General features: G+C 42.0%; 1 protein-coding gene across 1 annotated transcript in view; it reads left to right on the forward strand.

Annotated features, from left to right (window-relative positions):
- stk17a (serine/threonine kinase 17a) overlaps positions 1–19,616 on the forward strand; it is a 28,088-nt gene that overhangs the window by 1,820 nt on the left and 6,652 nt on the right. The window contains exon 2 of the mRNA XM_010885699.4: positions 12,713–12,925. Within this exon, the coding sequence (XP_010884001.2) occupies positions 12,713–12,925 (213 nt within the window). The remainder of the gene's footprint in view (positions 1–12,712; positions 12,926–19,616) is intronic.

Genomic DNA, 19,616 nt, shown 5'->3' on the forward strand with positions numbered 1-19,616 from the left:
AACATTATTGATTATTGGGCTTGGATGCCGGCAGTCGGTGTGATGTAACTCAGTCAGTACAAAAGCTTTCAATGATTTCAAATGTTCCATCAATGCCAATGCCTGGCACCGATGGCTGTGTTGTAGCAGCGCCATAAGGAAAGTATATGGCAAGGGCTGTATGTTTCAAATTGCCTTCCAATTTAGCAGCATCTTAAGGTGTCCTCCAAGTAAAGGTTGATTACCTTTTCCCCTGAGTGACGCCAAAGAAAATCCATCATAAAGTTTTTTGCCATTGGCTCTTTGTACATCCAAGCATCATCACTGAATGGCTTTAGTCCACTGCTTTGAAGTATGTGCTGAACACTAGTAGGTTTCCATTTGTTTGGTGACTCATTCTCAAGACCACATTTTTCTTTATGAAGAAAATATTTGCATGTTTCCGCGAATCTAACTTTCTGGATGAGGACCACTGCGTGTTGATGGAGTGAACAAAAAATTACTTTCATCAAGTCTCATTCATTTTCTACTCTACTGATAGTTTTGTCACAAAATGTTGTGGTAAATGGAAAATATGCCATCTAATGTTAGTCTGAATTTGGCACTTACCAGCCAACAGCTGTGGGTAGGCTTCACTAGGCTACATGATGAAGGTTACTATGGATTAGAGCTTTCGGGATAATTTCTGTTTGTTAAAACAGGAGCCACTTATCGGTCATAGCAACCAGTTAATTAGGAGTGTCGACATCTTTAATGTGCAGTGGACACCACCCTGTAAATTAAAAACAATGACGAACAAAATTAGTGAATAAAAAAATGTTGGACTACTAATGCGTAGACTGTTGATTTTGGTGTGTTTTTGTCGGTAGAAAGATCTAGGCCATGTGTATTCACTCAGCTCTGCTAACATGGCTGCTATAGTCACAGGATGGTGGCATTTGTCATTCTGCAGAGCAGCAATCAGACTACCTGGCAAACAATACTCAGCCATCTGACAAGCACTGTGTTGACCCAAGGAAGACCAAGTAGAATAAACATATTTGAGATTTGATCAAGGGCAATTCCACGCAAACATCAGCCTGAGCATCACAATAAAAATAAAACACATATAGTGCATACAGTCTTCAAGGTTTACAGTATGTTGGAATTGCATGAATTCTGTCCTTTTTGGCGTAACAAATTATTCCAGTCAATCATGTTTCCTCTCAGAGCATTCTTTCCCAACTCAAATCTGTTCTGAAGTGTTAGTTTTGACGATCATATGTGAAAGGCAGTGCAGGCCAAATTGAAGTCTTGTGAGTTTTGTTTGCTTGTTTTACGGTGTTGTAAAGATGGAAGGGGAGACTGGGACTGGCAATTGAACATTAAAAATGCTTTTCAGGAAATGTTTTTGGACTTCATCAACATGTCTCTTAAAGCAACCTCTTACTTAAGTTTAACATCAATTGTTTTCTCTCTTCCATTATTAGTCTTCTCTTGTAGCATTTTGATAATCCTAACTTCATAAAGGTTGTGGATGTGATAATAATATCAATGTCTTAATATTAAAAACATTGTGACAAATGTTTTATGACAAATCTCCAATTTTTAAATGTCTGTTGAGAATGACTAAAACACACTAGTTTTTAGCAACCAAAGGCATTCACTTCAAAGTGTTCAGCTAAGCCACATCTAAATCAGATCACCACTTCCCAGTGGTCAGCTGCTGAGGAAGTGTACTTCTGGTGACTGGTCACAAACATACTCAATATGAATGATACACCACACTACAGATGCTGGTGTCTTAGATTAGAAGAAGGGAAAAAAAACATTAATATGGACGCCAAATGTTGACTGATTTGCTAAGCCACATTTTTGATTGCTTTAAAGTGAGGTGGATTAGAAGTGAACAGACTCTTCCCTTTATCTTGGTTGTTGCTGATTAGCCCTGTGAACCCTTTGGTCATGAGTCATGTCTGTGTGTGTTTTTATGGAATACACATCTAGTTACTGGCAGGAACCAGTGGGACAGGGAAAGGGCAATTTTGCCAGTGGGGCATTTCATGGATCATGGGGTGTTTTTAGACTAAGTCCATAAGGACTTTTTTCAGGTCTCAGATTCTGCTTAAATTCATGGCTGTCTTGAAATTACCTCTGTTAATGATAAACCAAACATTTCCCATTGAATTTAATTAGGCCAAATCAAGCATGAATGGCATAGTTAGCTGGAGTTACATAATGGTTAACAATTTGATAATTCCCATTAAATTGAATTAGGCTGAGCCTACGCACATGATCAGATTATACATAGATACAGTACAGTACAGTCATAAGGCATGGATGTCATAGAAGAAGCTATAGTAACTTGTTGCTTAATCAAATGTTATTTTTCATACACAATGCATATAAAATCAATACAAATAAAAGCATTACAAATTCAATTAAAAACAGGATGTCAAATCAAAATAAGAGGTTAAAAACTTAAGAATTAACACAAATAAGAGGGAAAAGCAAAGTGGGCACTTAAACCAGATTTTAATAAATGAAAATACAGTTGTAACATGATTTCACAGTTTTAAAAAGCTGCTCTACAGTTTGCTACATTTGGCAATGGCTAGTATGAAGACCAGTAAAGTTTTATCACTTGGGCAAGGAACATTAACCTACCATGTTTGTCTTCCTGCCAGAATTCATGCACTAGCTTGGATCATGCACAGATATATAATTTGTTTGTTTTGCCTTGTTTGCTAATGACTGTAAATAACGTAATTAAGTTATCTGGTTGTAATGCTGAAGTGAACACTTGACTGATTACCCTAGTAAGCAGTCTGTTTTCTGCATTTCTCATAATATGGTCTGGTGGTTTTCGTATGTTTCCCATCCAGAGACTATGAAACTGGATATGTAGGCTGAAATTACAGTATAAAAGTATTCACCTCCCTTGTTACAACATAAAATGAAAATAGATTTTCCCCAGATTTATTCCCACTGATTAATTCCCACTGATTTATTTTAAATAATGTCATGGTAAAAAATTAAAAATAATTCTGAATTAATTCAATATAAAATAAATTGATTACATAATACGTAAGTATTTCCCCTGTTGCTATGACACCTGCATAAACTGTAGTGCAAACAATTGTCTTTTAGAAGTTACGTAATTAGTTGAAATGAGTCCCCCCCCCCCCCCACGCACAATTAGTGTGTCACATGATTTCAGAAAAAATGCAGCTGTCCCTGGGAGGTCTCAAGGTAAGTTAGTCCCATTAACAAAAACTACAGTGATGATGAAGGAAAATTCAAAGCAAATCCAAAATAAGGTTCCTCAAAAGCACCAATCAGGAGTAGGGATGTAGGAACATTTCCAGATCAGACCATCCTCAAAAAGTATCCGGACTAGAAGGGTACTAGGCAAGAGGGCTATGACAACTCTAAAGGCGTTAATAACTTCTATAGCACAGCTGGGAGATACTGCATATTGCAACATTAGCCAAGTGCTTCCCAAAGGCAGACTTGTATAGGAGGGGGGCAAAAATTACAACTATTTACATTACATCTTGGCTAGAGTTTTCCAAAAAGAGAACATTCTATGATCTGTTGAGACCAACATTTAGCTTTTTGGCCTCAACAATATGTGCAAGTCTAATAGTGCACATCATCCTGAGAACACCATCCTTACCATGTGAAGCATGGTGGTGGCAGCATCATGCTATGGGGATGCTTCTCTGCTTCATGGCTTGTGATGATGGAGGTCAAAATGGATGTAGTAAAGTACAGAGAAATTTTGTATGAAAACTTGCTTAAGGTTTGCAAGACACCTTGGACTTGGGAGAAGATTCACCTTCCAGCAGGACAATGTAGATTATATTTTTCGCTGACATTTGACATTGCTAATTAAATCCATTTTGCTTTCATGTTGTGAACCAAAAATGTAAAAGTCCAAGGGGGATGAATGCTTTTGACCGCCACTGTATGTGTTGTGCGCATGTCATCTTTTACTTCAATGAACTGTACAGAGACAGAAGTGTACAGAGACCTGTTGAGGATAAAAGCATGAAAGATGAATGCCTGGCTGAAGCTCTGAGAACGTTCCATCTGTGGCGTGGCATAAACCCTCTGCGCTGTATGCAGCTGTTAGGTGTGAACTGCGTGGTCCTGTGCTTTCCAAACTCTAGCACGTGGATAATTGCAGATCAGCGCTACAGCATTCCACAGGCTTCCTGCTCTAGAGGAACCTCCCTGTCCCCATGGATCAATACCAGAACCAGAACCTTTTCATCGCCATCCAAAATTACCACATTGGATGCAGGAACATTTGGTCGTATAAAGCAAAACACTGCCCTAAGTGATTTTGGAAGAATTTCTATTTACAAGCTTGTAGTTGAGCGTTGAGCTCCTTGGTTATTTTCAACTTGACTCAACTTTGTCTTAGGCCTATATTTCTATGGCTATTTGAAGCTTTTAACTCTTTTTTAACTTAAGCCATTTTCATATCATTGCTACTGTTGAAACAGTGTTTCGGTGCTTTCTCTGTGTCCATCACGTGCCTCTGACAGCAAACTAATGAAATCAAGATGGTCCCCTGTGATGATTTATACACAGATCATAAGGAGCGGCCCTAGAGATCCTGTACTTCATATGTCTCTGTCCTGTGAAATGCATCAGTTTTTATTTCCATGTCACATCATCTATTTTGGTTAAGTCCTTTTCAAATTAATAAAAGTAGGTTAGCCCTACATCTTCAAATTATAGCCATGAGAGAGATTCTGTCCTTTAACACGGTTTCTGTCCTTTAACCCAATTGAAGCCTGTGCACAAGACTAAAGGCTGAAGTGCATTTTTTAGTTGTTTGTTTATTTGCATAATTGTCTTTGAATGTGTAGAGGAAGGTAGTAATGTTTTGCCCACAGCATTCCAGTGTTCAGGGGAGTCCTCAGTCTCAGAAATAGTTTTTTTTTTATAACTCTAAGGACCTCTGTGCCTAGAATCTTGACAGCCAGGCAAAAGTACACCATAAGGTAGTCAACCCGGTTAATAATTTTGTTTGGATTTCACTGCTGGGCTTGCTGGCAAAATCTGCTGGACACCAAGGAAATACACAAACGTAGAGCAGGAGAGGGGGACCTTTTATCCACAAGATCCCTCTTTGCTTTCACATGTGAGAAGAGAGGATGGGAAGCACAGTCACGCTATTACTTCCTCCTGTCTCTCCAGTGCAATCTAATTAAGTAGATTTCACTTCCTACATCTGTTACATTCTTCGGCAAGAAATCTCACAGTTCCATCAACAACTCTGCATTATGTTTTGTAATCAACACAAGGAATGTCATTTTTTTTTGCATTTTTTTTCTTTCTCACAGATTTGAGGTCCTATCTGATATTCTGTTACCTTGTTCTTTCAGCCATACTGAAAAAATCCTGGTAATAAAGTCTGCACAGAAAGTGTTCATCTCCATATAGGTGTGGCATCTCACCCACATCTCTTATTTTGGCTGATTAACCCCTGTGTAACAGAGGCTGAGTCACACTGAATCAACACTGTGGTGTTTTGGAACAGGCAACACAGGGGACAGCTAAGAGCTAATGCCCCAAGGTATTCAGAAAATGTACCTCTCTACCCAAACGGCATGTGAGACTCTAACACCCTCCTCTTTCTTTCTGTCCCTCTCTACTCCTCACAGGATTCAGAGTTCATTCTTCCTCCATGTTACAGCCACAAAGTAAACAGGCCTCTTTCAGTCCTGGCGCTGGTTAAACGCTCAGAGGGCCCCTTTCCTCATTGGGGAAAACAAGTGGCTGATCAACAGGAACACTTGGCTATGCCTTTTTGTTCTCGAGGTGAGGAGTCTATCCTCCTTCCAAATTCAGCCAACTAATCATTACCTAAGACCCACGCTCTGTGTGCCTGTTTCAGATTAATTGAGCTCTTTCAGAGATGGTGGCAATTATGCTCTGCAGGTGAAATTGCAAACCAGTGATAACAGGCTTAACCAGTTGATTAACCAAAAACGCGCTGGCATTGACAAACTGGTGAAACAGGATAACCAAACCTGGAGCTCCTTTAGTATTTTCATATTTCATTAGAATCCCCATTTGCTACAGCCAAAAAAGTGTTTATCCTGGGGTCCACAAAAATCATCAAACTTGACATAATACAAGATATTAATGGAAAAGTAAAGTATTGAATACATTTATGTAGACAATAAAATATTGCAGTCATTTTTTACAGAGATGATTGGCTGAGCAGGCATTGATAAATTCTGACTCTCAGCATCTTGTTTATCTCAGGCTGTGACCTTGGATTTTCCATTAGCGTGTGCGTGAACCATTCGTAAAGACCATCTTTATAGGCTTTGCAATTATTTGTGAGATGAATGACGACAGTCTGAGGCCTCTCAAGCTCAAGCCATGAAAGTGCAAATGTCATCCGCACTGCTCCGTGAAGTCCTCCTTGTCCATCATTTCTGTGGCACGTTTGTGTCAAAGGTGAAATGACGCGCCGAATGTTTTCACCATATGCCCATTGACACATACCAGTTAGATAACCAGGTCACTCCTTTAGTGTTTGACCAAATATCAGCAACTTTGGCGACATGATTTTAGAGGTGGTCAAAATCCGGCGTCCAAACAGGTCAACTTTTTCAGCATATGGCTGTCCACATCCAGCCGATTTACAGCCACCTGATGACCTCTTCATTAAGTGTGACTCTGCCCTCCTCAGCCGTGTGTCACTCTACAATTGGATAAAGCTTGTAGTGCAGTTAGAACCCTTTCAGAGTGGTCTGTTTTGCCCAGGTTAAATGAATAAAGCAGATGGTTGAGATATGTCTGCAACTTTAGTCCAGAATAGAGATTATATTCTTGGCATTCCCCCACTTCTGTATATTAACCTACAGATTTGCATTGAGGTTTTCCCTCTTACTGAGTGGAATGTTTTCATATCAAGAGGAGAGGAGCCATTTATTCGTATCTGGCATGGTGCCAGCAGCACTGTCTCATTAAATCCACCTTCGGTTTGGATGCCTGCCAATGTAAAAAGTTGGGTGAAAATAATGAGAATGAGTCAGGAAACTGAGTGTGAATATAAATATGGATCTTTAGCTAAGAGCTCAAATGGACCAAAGCAGAGGCAGAAAATGTACTGCCTCTTTGGGTCGGTTGGTCACTAGATATAAACTACAGAAAAGCCATCTGCTCTAAATCAGACTGTTCCTTTACATTGACCTTAACCCACCAGTCACCCCCAGTCTCTGCACAGATGAAAGCCATCTCTTTCAGGGTGTTGTCCGTGAGGCCACTGGCTTTGGAAATGTGCTGACGTGACTGCAGAAAATGCCGCGGTTTGTTTTAAAAGGCACCGGAGTCCCAGATTTGACCAGTCTCTCCAGCATGCATGTGCATTTAAATCAAAGACGTGTGTGAGCTGGCTGAACTTTGAACATTGGTGTGCTGCTTGCATTTATGGCAGTCTGTTGTGTCTTTTTCTCAATTCCCTGCTGATCGTTGCCCAGTTATATAATAAATAATTTGTCTCTCACTTGAAGTGAGGCAAGCCATAGTACAATATTCCGGACCTAGGCCTTCCGCCCTATCCACAGTGTCTAGCCTCCACCTTAAGCACAGCACAGATTCATGGTTGACTTGATGAACTTCACACACCAGTAGACCTGGAAAAGGCATCTGGAAAATGTTGCATCCCCGCCTCATTACTTGTAGCTGTTTTGCAGCTGGACAGAAACAGGCTACTGTGGAGACTTTCAAGTCTGGATCGCACCCCTGTCACCACACCATACCGCACACAAGTTCTACATGGCGGTGTTTTCCATCAGACCCTCATCCCAGCTCCCCATTTCTGCACTGCGACAAGCTTCCAAAAGCGCCTGCCACAGCCGCAGAGTCTGGGTCAGAGCGTCAATAGTGGTGGAGGTACGAAGGAATCCTCAGTCAAGCTGTGAAGTGCAGCAAAAGCCTATTAGATCTGCTCTTTAGCTAGTTTCAAAGGTGCGGAAGTTGCCTTATAATGCCAAAACAATTTCCTCTGAACTTCAATGACCACACAGCCCACTAAGTTTGGTTATTAGTGCCAGGGATTATGAGATTACGTCTGTTCCCGGCATTCCTTGTGGGCTGTCATGGGACGCTGTGAATAGGGGACCCCCACCTCTGAAGAAGTTAACGTCAAGTGCATTCCTTTTCCCCAGCTCCAGTGTTCAAAGTGTCACATCACCGAATCAGGATCATTGCCACAGTCTCTTTTGTCTTGTCCCGTTTCTTACCGTTCCCCTGTCTTCAGTGGACCGCCCGTTTGTGTTTCTCAGCACTCGCCCGTCGAGGCAACTAGTAGAACTTGAATATGTCTATGTGAAACTTAAACATTCCAAGCACCTCTGCTCTGTCAGCTGACAGCAGCTGTTAAATTGCTTCTGGAGTCATGGCTCTCTCGCCTTTATGCGCACAAACTCACTTTGGAGTGTTTCTGGGGTGAGGAATGACGGGACTTACAGGGAGTGACAGGTACTGTAATCTTATTAGGTGTTTTAGTAAGATTGTATGTACTGTACAGGTCCCTGGCCTTGTGACATATTGGCCTTGCTCTGACTGTGTCAAAGCCCTGTCACACAAATGTCAGACAATTGTTTTTAATGGAATATCTCGATAGACATACAGAGCCACCGTTAGTCCTGTGCTCCAATGGCATGTTGTTTGCTAATCCAAGTTTATCATTTTAAAAGGCTAATTGATCATTAGAAAACCCTTTTGCAATTATGTTAGCACTGCTGTAAAATGTTGTGCTGGTTAAAGATAACTGTCCTTCTTTCGACTAGTATTTTCAGCATCAGCGTTTCTGTGTTTGATTACAGGCTCAAAATGCTCAGATTTTTTTTTTAATCCATCAGTCTATTCTTGTTCTGAGAAATTAACGCTATATTCCATACCGAAAATTGCCAATAAACCAAAGATCGCGTGCAATGATCTGTAGTACTTCCTTCACAGAACAGCACAAACTGTCTCTAATCAGAATAGAAGGAGAAGTGGGAGGCTCCGGTGCACAACTGAGCAAGAGGAGAAATACATTAGAGTGTCTCGTTTGAGAAACAGACGCCTCACAGTTCCTCAACTGGCAGTTTCATTAAACCGTACCCACAAAGTCTGGGGTGCTGGTCTTCAAGGAAGATGACTTCCCCTGTCCAGTGTCTGTGTTCCTTTGCCCATCTTAATCTGTCCTTTTTATTGGCCAGACTGCGGTAGGGGTGTACTCACTTTTGTGGCCAGTGGTTTAGACATTAATGACTGTGTGTTGAGTTATTTTGTGGGGACAGAAAATTGACACTGTTATACAAGCTGTACACTCACTACTTTACATTGTAACAAAGTGCCATTTCTTCACTGTTGTCAAATGAAAAGATATAATCAAATATGTGAGGGGTGTACTCACTTTTGTGAGATACTGTATATAGTATTTGCAATCATGTCTACATGTAATCAGTGTAATGAATGACATGGTCTGTTTTCACCTGCACCAATGCAACCAACTCCAATGTTCTAGCTAAAGTTAGTGAGGCTAGCTAAACCTCTCTTGTTATAGCGTTAGCTAAATAACAAAGTTAATAGAGGAGAAAATCGGACCAAACCAACCTTCTCCACAGCAACCCAGGCTGTCAATGGTGGGTCATTTAAACAGTATCAATGTTTTACTTGACATTGGGAAAGCGTGTATATTACCAGTACATTTCTCAATAGATTCTGTGTTATACTGGCTGCACTACATTGCACACCACCCTTAGAACCAATGGTAATTTAGGTAAATAAGCACTCAACTTTGCTTTGACAATGAAGAATTTCTTCTCTTTCACCTCCCAAACAATTGCATTATTGACCCACCCTGATCGAATGTACAGAGCTGTCTGTACTTCTGTGCGCTTTTATTTTGGTAGCAGTGTGTGTAAGAGGATTGATTCTCCACAAGGTATGTACACATCCCCAAAGTTCAGCTCCAGCAGGGATGTCACTGTTTTTAACCATGTGAATAACACAATGGGTGCTGTCACGTGACTGCAAATTATGAATTCATGCTACTGTGTAAGAGCCCCCACTCCAAAGAAACCCAACTCGGGAATTTAATCTGAAACATTTAGCCTAACTCAATGTACTAGGCTCTGTAGATTTCCCACACAAGCCAAAGAGGTTGGATTTATAAAAATCTGTAATAAATGTGTGTGCACTAGCCTTGTTCTACCTGACCCATGACTCTCACATGAGCTATGACCAGCAGCGCCGACCGCCTGTCCTTCCCCGAGGCTCCAGGCTCTCGCTTCATGGTGTGTTATGAACACTATGGCTTTGTCAAATCAGGAACTATGCAGTTTTTGATTACAGTCATGTAGGGATAATTCGTTTTTGCAATTCATATGCAAGTCAAATCTAAGTCTCTTCAGACATTTGCTTCTTGTTTTCCCCTTTGAGCTCAGTTGTCTGAACGTCACCAATGAACTCAAGACACAATTGCTCTCATGTCCTAACAACATGACCATCCCAGCATGGTGGTGTTAAGCAGACATGACTGCCCTGAACTTGTCATTGCAGCTGTTGCTGGTGTTTTCTCTTGGCTGGCGTGGTGATGGCAGATTTATCCCTCTTTACATCCAAGTCTCTTACAGCAGCCCGATATTTGAGATGGTGCACACCAGTTGACAATACTTGCAGACTTACCTCAACCTTACAGCAGTTGCAACCTGAGACATACAGTATGACCACTGTGCCCATTTCACAGTAACTCATCCTCCAAGGCCATGTTTCCTTTTCTTATTAGACAGATGAAAGATTTTGGCAGGTGGTTAGAGAGTCTGACCAGCGACTGAAAGGTTGGTATATCAAATCTGAGCTGTAGGAAGTGAGAACTCTGTTCTGTCCTTGAGTATGAGCGTGTTCCCTATTTGGTCCTACTGTAGGTCAGCAATGTATGTTAATGTGTTCTGAGTCAACTTACCTGGGGATAATAAGGGTAAATGATAGGTAGTGAGATTTCTGTGGATGTTCAAGGCTGGTGGGGGATGATGTTTAGCTGGATGTTTACTTAACAGCTTGACCCATTGTTTCAGAGGTCAGTCTCCGTAGAACTGCCACTTTGTCTCGGCATGAGCTGCAAAACATTTTGTGTGCATTGGATATCGCTCGCAAAATGCTTTATCAGCCACCCGAAGTAACCTCAGCCAGTGATTCATTCTTCAAACTTTTTTACAAGAGTTTTATCGGCTCTTGACTTTCCCGCTGCTAACCTCTATCAGTTCACGTAACCTTTCCTTGTCCTGTCAAACACAATTCCCCTTAGGTGTAAAGTCAATACCATTGTACTGCACAAGTGTACATTTGCAGCATGCTTACGTTTGTTGGGCTGTAAATCATGCAACAAACAATAAGCAGAGGCAAACCGTATCACGGTTCACAGCCTACACTGTTTAGCAGTGTTTTACCCACATGTCTCTTCAGCATGCTTAGATCCTCAGGCTGTATTATCACAACTCTTTAGTTACCAAGAGTCCTGAATCTAATGAGCCCGTAGGTTCCGTGTTAGAGCATTAACGGTGAACAGTAGCTGGGGACGGGGCTGATCTGGTCTTGTCATCTTCATAAACTCCTTTCTCTCCGAAAGGTCCCCTGGGCAACACACTTCCTGCGTCCCAAATGGCCTGTGTATCGCACAATGTCTGTCCAATCTGATAGTAACTATGGTTAAATGTACACTAAATAATGAATAGGATCCCATTTGGGACCCACGACACTCTGTGTGTTTTTCACACCAGACCAGGCCACTGCATCTTTGCAGTTCACTTTGAAAGTGGGTCATTGCCACAAAGCAGTCTGCTGTAAGAACAAGGGAAAAAGGGCCAGTTTGGGTTTGGGGGATGAGGGATGACTTCATCCTGTAGTAATGCTGAAGGGACAAAGAAAAGTTAATCTCCAACGATAACAAGTGTTCTGGTCTCAGAAGCATTACAGCACTTCTCTCTCTCACTCACACACACACACACACACACACACACACAGTAACTTTTAAATTAATTAATAAATTAATAAACCGAGTCAGAATTGTTCTAGTGGTTCAACTTAATGATTTCATTTGGTTTGACTTCCTTCAGTTACCACACTGAAAAGGCTTTACCAAAGTCTCTAATGATGTATAGCTAAGTTTGTTCTACATTGCAGCAGGCCTTTCCAGGAACCCTCTACAGTAGCTTTATTCTCTTCCATAATAGAATGCTAACTGACAGCTTGTTATTGTAAAAGAGAATGTGGTGTCATTCGCTCACCTGGATACAGTACAACTTTACATCACCTACGAATGTTTGTTTTTCTTCTCCAGTAGAACTGACAGTGTTGTTCAATGGAAGCTTCCTGAATGTCTGAGATGTATGGTGCCCCTCAGGGAAGCTGCCTTGGGCTGTTAACTTCTCAATATTTACAGGAAGCTCAAATGGGGATGTACGCTGATGATTCCACTAAACATGTCGGCGCCCAATGCGGGAGTCTCTAAATAATGTTACAGTCCGTATCAGCATGAGTGATAAATAAATGCCACAAGCCTGGAAAACCAAAGGTTTAGGCTGGTGGCATCTCTTTGAATCTAGATGTCTTTAATGTAGTCGCCGTGGCATCTAATGTGTGAAACAAATGAAAACATAAAAGCAAATAAAATGATTCCAACAGAAGAAAACACAAAATGAATGAACCTAATGCCCTCTGTGCCTCTCCTCAGGGGGAAATTTGCGGTGGTGAGGAAGTGTGTGGAGAAGTGCACAGGACGGGAATACGCAGCCAAATTCATGAGGAAGAGGAGGAAGGGGCAGGATTGCCGGCTGGATATCATCCACGAAGTGTCTGTCCTGGAGCTCGCCAGGGCCAGCCAGCGCGTGGTCAACCTGTATCAGGTCTATGAGATGGCCTCAGAGATGGTGCTTGTCCTTGAGTTGTGAGTATAGTACCGTATAGATATGAAGATGCATCGTAATCATAGATGATGATGATGATGCATAGACTTATAATGTTCAATAAAAATGTTTCTACACTGTAGATACCTTAGTAGTCTAACATTGCTTCATCTCTTTCTTATCGACACTCAACAGAAAACAGATTAGATTAGATTAGATTCAACTTTGTCATTGAACAAGTACGAGTAAAGTGCAAGGGAACGCATTTAACATCTAACCCGAAGTGCCAATATAAGAAGGCAGAAAATGTAGTATTGAGTACATGTATTATAAGTGGATGTATAGATGTGCAATGAAGGCAAATACAGTACAAATGGCAATACTAAATGTGCAATTAAGGCGAATAGAGGAAACTTAAGAGACAGGCTTCACCCTATATAGAGAGTGGAATGGGGAGTGTTAGAGTGGGCTGTAGTAGAGTGGAATGGGGAGTGTTAGAGAGTGGGCCATAATAGAGTGGAATGGGGAGTGTTAGAGAGTGGGCTGTAGTAGAGTGGAATGGGGAGAGGTAGAAAGCCATAATCCGGTCCCAAAGCCCAGGGCGGTACTTCATATGCCTCACTGAGCACTGGTTATTCCAACAACGTGCCCCCCCCCCCGCACCCCTTTGGCTGGTGTCTGCTGCACGAGATTGGGTGCGCACCCACACAGGCATTGTGTGACATATTGGGTTTCCCCTGTGTCACATGCTGACATTGAACTTTGGGGTTGTTAGAGTGGGACTGTTAGCTGTGGTAGTTAGCTGTGGTATCCATCACATTGACTGACTGGCTGGTTTCCCAGACAGGATCCATACTGGTCATTGGGTTCCCTGGATTGTACCTAATAATAACCTCTATCTTGCCTCTGTTGTCTATTCTACAATGCTAGGATATTTTTTTTATTACTTTGCTTAATGCATGTCATGAAAAATCTGTGTTGTGAACCACTACGACCCAGTCCCTGAGAAAGGAGTTAGAGGTCACAGCTCTTTCATGAACAGATACAGTATTTTATTTTTCATTGAGATATTTCATGTTGTTAGATTGCCTCCCCCCGTGCCTGTCCTCCCCCCGTGCCTGTCCTCCCCCCGTGCCTGTCCTCCCCCCGTGCCTGTCCTCCCCCCGTGCCTGTCCTCCCCCCGTGCCTGTCCTCCCCCCGTGCCTGTCCTCCCCCCGTGCCTGTCCTCTCCAGTCACTGCTGCTTGCTCAGGGTGTGGCACGGAGCCATTGGAATCATTCACACACACATATCCCCTTGGTGGTCACATTTCCCGTCTACAGACCTGGACCCTTCAGTTACCGTGGTCCCTCTAATCTGCCCTCCCCGCCTGCCAATGGAGTAGTAGTGGCGCGTTCCCTATTGATATGTCCCCCATCCATCATGGCCCACTGCTGATCTCTTCTTACTCAGGGCAGCCTGTCACTCTGGAGCAGGCTAAATGCTTAAGCTTTCTTGCTCCTTTGCGTTCGCTCTAGCTTACAAACAAACACATACACACACACACACACACACACACACACACACACACACACACACACAGACTGATCCAGCCCAGCATTACTGACACATCAGACCATAAATTCTACTGTTGATTGGACTATCCTAGCACCATCAATTTCTGCAGACTGTTTTTGGAACAGCGTTGCTGTTTTTAATCGCTGTACGTGTGGGTTTCTTCTGTTTCTCCCACTACTGTAATGTTCCATAGAGCCAGTGGGGCGCCCACCTAAGGGGCGCATACACACGCGCTCAGCCAGTCCAGTCTGATTTTTAGAACCGCCGACGCTGACGGTCCCCACAAGGACGTTTCAGTGAGGTCAGTTGCTGTTCTGTGGTCCAGAAGTCATGTATCCAGTCAGGAAGGGAGAGCGGGAGTGTAGCGGGCACGAAGCCTCACTGTGTCTCACTCACCATGTGAATGCTTTCAGTGGACCATAAAGAACATGCCTTTTAATCTATGGGTTTTAAGGACCACAGTCGCAATGCTTCAAGGCAAAGTTTTCCTCTTTTCCACCATCGCTTCATCTCTTTGCCTCCACTGTTGATGTCCATGTGCGGGCCTAAGCATCGATGCCAAAACATTGCCGGATAAAAGCTGGCTACGGTTCGTTTCAGTAGAGTGATCCTTAGTACATTTGTATTGGTTTGTTTTTCCTCTTAAAAGGTGCCTAAACGTGTTCCAGTACAACAGGCTGACTGGGCATCCTTGTTGTCTCAGGGCTAAAGCAGCTTGGAGTGGAGCCCTGTGGTGGCTTGGTCTGGGTGGGAGCAGGGGGTTAGCGTTTGCAGCGAGATAATTGATTGGCCTGATGGATTAACATCCCAAGCTAATGACAAGGGTACCACACTGCTGACCTCCACTGACGGTCACTCTGGTCCATATAGAGCCTCTCCGTGACTTGACTGCTCAACTACACAGTGCTATATTATTTGCTTTTTAGTGCTTGTACTAAACTTGAGCCTAATGTATTTTCATTTGATTAGAGTCAGATCGGTCTGTTGTTAGAAATGTAGGAATTACATTTTGTTTGTGGCGTGTATTAGAATGTAATCTTTCAGAATAGAGTCTGTAAATTGCAACTGAACTCCCTGTAGTATTGTTGACCTGTTACAATTCAGTTGACTTTACCCTAGCCCTTCACATGGACTACCCATCTATCCTAACTCTCCACATACAAACATGTGAAGAAGGAAGTAATCAATGATTTATAAAAAAAAATCATGGTGCGGATACAGTGCGGATTCAGTACCTGTTGTTCCCCCTTTGTTTGAAATAACTTCATGTAGCTATTTCATGTAACTGTTTATCAGAGCTCTTACATTGACTGGGGAATTTCTGCCCTTGCCCTTTCTCTACAGTACTGTATTTTCGAGGGATCTCCAGCATGCATGACCACTTCATATCTGCCAATATTTCAATAGAATTAAGATCAAGGCTTTGACTCTGCCATTCCATAATCCTCCATTTCTTCTTTTTGAGACATTTGGTTGTAGCTTTGCTTCTTTGTTTTGGATCATTGTCCTGTTGCAAGACCCATGTTCGGTTAAGCGTTTTGACAGATGACCTCACATTCTCCTCAAGAATTCTCTGGTACAATATGTAATTCATGGTTGAGGCAATGATGGCAAGTTGGCCAGGCCCTGAGCCAGCAAAGCAGCCCCAAACCTTAATGCCATCACCTCATGCTTTATGGTTGCTATGAGGTTCTTCTGTTCAAAAACAGTGTTTGGTTTTTGCCAAAAAATGTAATCTGGCATTGCTTCGGAACCACTCCACCTTTGATTCTTCTGTCTAGAGCACATATTGTCCCAGTAATTTGGGGCTTTATCCAGAGTTATTTTTTGTGCCAATGTCAGTCATGTCTTCATTTTCTTTTATGAGGCTTCCTTTGCAGTTTTTTTCTAACAGTTTTTTACTTTAACATTGTGGCAAGAGTGTCCTGTATATTTCTTTGATGTTACCCTGGGGTTCTCAGAGATTTCTGTGAGCTTCTTTTTGTCTGCTCTTGGGCTGAGTTTGTGCGGGACAACGTGTCCTACATGGATAACCAGTGGTCCAAACTTTTGTCCATTTGTAGATGATCCATCAGACAGTGGTATGATGTACTTTAAATTGCTTGGAAATGGCTTTGTATTCCCTCCCAGGCTCATGGTACTCAGTCTTTCTACTCAGTCTTTCCTCTGATAGGTCCTCTAATGGGTTCTCTGATCATGGAATAAGACCAGAGTAGAATAAGCTTCTGATCTTTATGGAAGGCCAGACCCTCCCAAGTTACTCTTTTATTTACCTGATCAGTGCTTTTATGCTGTAATACAGGGCATGGTTGTAAAACAGACCTATGCCTCAGTTGATTTCTTTGTATATTTCTTTGCCCCTGTTATCAGATTTTAGCCATTTTATATTATTGTAAATTTAGGGAAGTACTAACTTTTTCAGCAAAAGGATATTGCATTCCTATTCATTTTAATTGCATAAATGCTTTCAAAGTGTATTTATTTATTTTTGTTTTAATTTTTAAATTGGGTTGCCTTTAAATAGATGTGCTCAAATATCCATGTGCACCTTTCAATATAGATAACTGGGTTTTTTATAACATAGAAGGAACTAGAGCGGAATGCACTTAGCCTTTATTGGGATCTGGCACATGAAATCACTGGAACAAGAGGAGGGGGAGGCAGAGAGGACGGGCTGTAATAGACGTTTTTCTTCCCTTTTTCCTTGTGTCTTTTTTTGGGACTGCTGGTGGATATTTTGGGGCACTAGGACAAACCGTGAGGACTGGGGGGGAGGGGTGGGGATGAGGGTCAGCCTGTTATTATAGAGCTATTCATACAATTACAGTGTGAGGTGGAAGGGGGAATTTTTGGGAGGGTGGAGAAGGAGGTGGGGCAGTTAAAGAGCCAGGGTCATAAGCTGTTTTCCTGGCAGGAGGGTGAGGGGGAATGGGGGCGCATGGGCTGAGGGGAGGGTTCATGTCCTGAGCGAGGGGGGTCGCCCCTCCAGTGAGGTTGCGCTGAGCCCCTCTGCCCCCCGTGGCAGTCAGTCCCTCCGCCCACTCTATCTATTCACAGCCTTTTTTATTCTCTCTATTCTCCACCATCGATTGAAGTGGTTAGCCTTTGTGTCATTTATCCAAGAAGCCCCCCCAAAAAAACTTACCGGAAATCTAGAGTTAGACCGGGATGGATACTGCCTTTGGGTTGGCTGAAGTGGGTCAGGGATCGAGGCTAGATCAATCCCACCCCAGCAGGGTATCATTGATTTAATGGATCTATGGCAGGGACAACTTTCTCTCCTGTCAAACTGAATACCAATTTGTGTCACTGTCAAATCATCCCCCTCAAAGATTGAAAAGCTTTACTTTATGTATCATGGAATGTCATTACATTCTTCTTCATTGCTTTTTATGGGTAGCTTATTGTATATCATTTGTAATTAATCTTATGTTGGATAGTTTTTGGTTTGCACACCTACAAAGAAACCACAAGGGGACCATTAGAATAATACAGTACTGTATAAAAAAACACTCTTTTTACAGTCATTTTCCAGGGCCAGTTTAACCTGTGGGGACATGCAACATAGGACATATTGCGCCTTGAAACAAGTGTCTATTTTTACCTTACTACTAGCTTAAGAACAATCAGAAACAACCAGTAAATATCCACAGTTAATGTTTCAAAAAAATATCTTCCTACAGAATTAATGACTGACATAAACCATTTAAACTTTTTCACAGGTCCATCTATAAGTTTACATTGACTTTTAAGGTCCTTATACTTGCTTTAGCCCCTCACGGTACTATCCCTCCCAAAACCACCCTGGACTAGCCTTTTCCCCTAGATCTCTCACCAGGCCTCTAAGAGCAGCTTAAAAGTCATGACCTCCTGAGGGTCATCTAATGTCAGATTGTCACCAGGTCATAAAGGACAGGACCGTTAAAATGGGTTGATACACTGACAGGGGTCCTTGTTGTTTTAAGGTCCCTTAAGTAATTATTCATTCCTGTTGCACTGAGAGATGGAGCATTAATCCTATAAATGATTATAGCCAGAATATGTAATTTTTGATTTACACAAGCAATAAGCTATGTCATGTTTTGTGAATGTGGAGTGCCGTTACAGTGGTTGTCCACACGTTCCTATTTTATAATTTAAATAATGTGGAAATATATGACTATCATATCTTTTTTCTGCATGTCATAGTTTTGGTTATTTAGCAAGCAAAATGTTACCTTTGTGTAAGTGTGAGGTTCAAATAACCGACAATGCAATGCTTTCACTAGACACGCTAGATAGAAAACTTATCTACAGTATGCAATAATGTCAGCATGTCTAAGTTAATGAAGCTATTTTAATTAGCTGAAAGTACATTATACATTTTGTAATTCTTTCACTTCGTAAAGATCACTTTTCTATTTGTGTGAACCAGGTTCTTTTGGCATTTTGCAACATGTGCTGCAAGTCTGCTAGCATATTGATGCAGCAAGATTAGAGAACACTGCTTTGCTTTATGGTAGTTGGTGGTTGAAGGAAGAAAGGGTATTCATTTGACGGCACACTGCATATTCAATACGTTGGCATGACAGATGGATGCCTGTTTACTGGCTGATTTTAACTGCAGATAACGTTCTTAGGAGTGTTATGAAATGTGATTGCACTTTATCCCCATCTCCAGGGACCAGTCTATAGCTATGATGCATTAATACACAGTTTTTTAGATTTCAACGATGAAGCACTCAGAGGTTAAATCATGGTGAAAAAGATATTTGACACTCTGATGGAACATAGGCTTTGACCAAATTCATAGGAGTTTTATGGTTTGTTTCTGGGGGCGGATTACCCGTTTAAGTGTTCGTGTCACTTTGTGTGTGAGTTTGAGGATTTGAAGTGGGCTTCACTCCAAGCCCCATCACACCACAGGAATATAGCAGCAACTGGCCAGACGTGCCCTCATCTTTAACAGCAATGACTTTGTTATAAATCTGCCAGATTTCTTTTCCCTCTCAAACTCTGGTACACATAGTGTTTAGACTAGAGGCTTGAAAAGGCTGAGCTAGGCTGTAATTACTGGCCATGCTAATGGAGAAGCCAATGTGAGCCTTCAGTGTCTGTGGGGAATACAGAGATACAGAGAAACTGTCCTTATAAGCCCCAGCTACTGGGAGCCATTTTGGTTCTGCTCCATGTTGT

The sequence above is a fragment of the Esox lucius genome, chromosome 21 (genome assembly GCF_011004845.1).
Source record: "Esox lucius isolate fEsoLuc1 chromosome 21, fEsoLuc1.pri, whole genome shotgun sequence".
Lineage (NCBI taxonomy): Eukaryota > Metazoa > Chordata > Actinopteri > Esociformes > Esocidae > Esox > Esox lucius.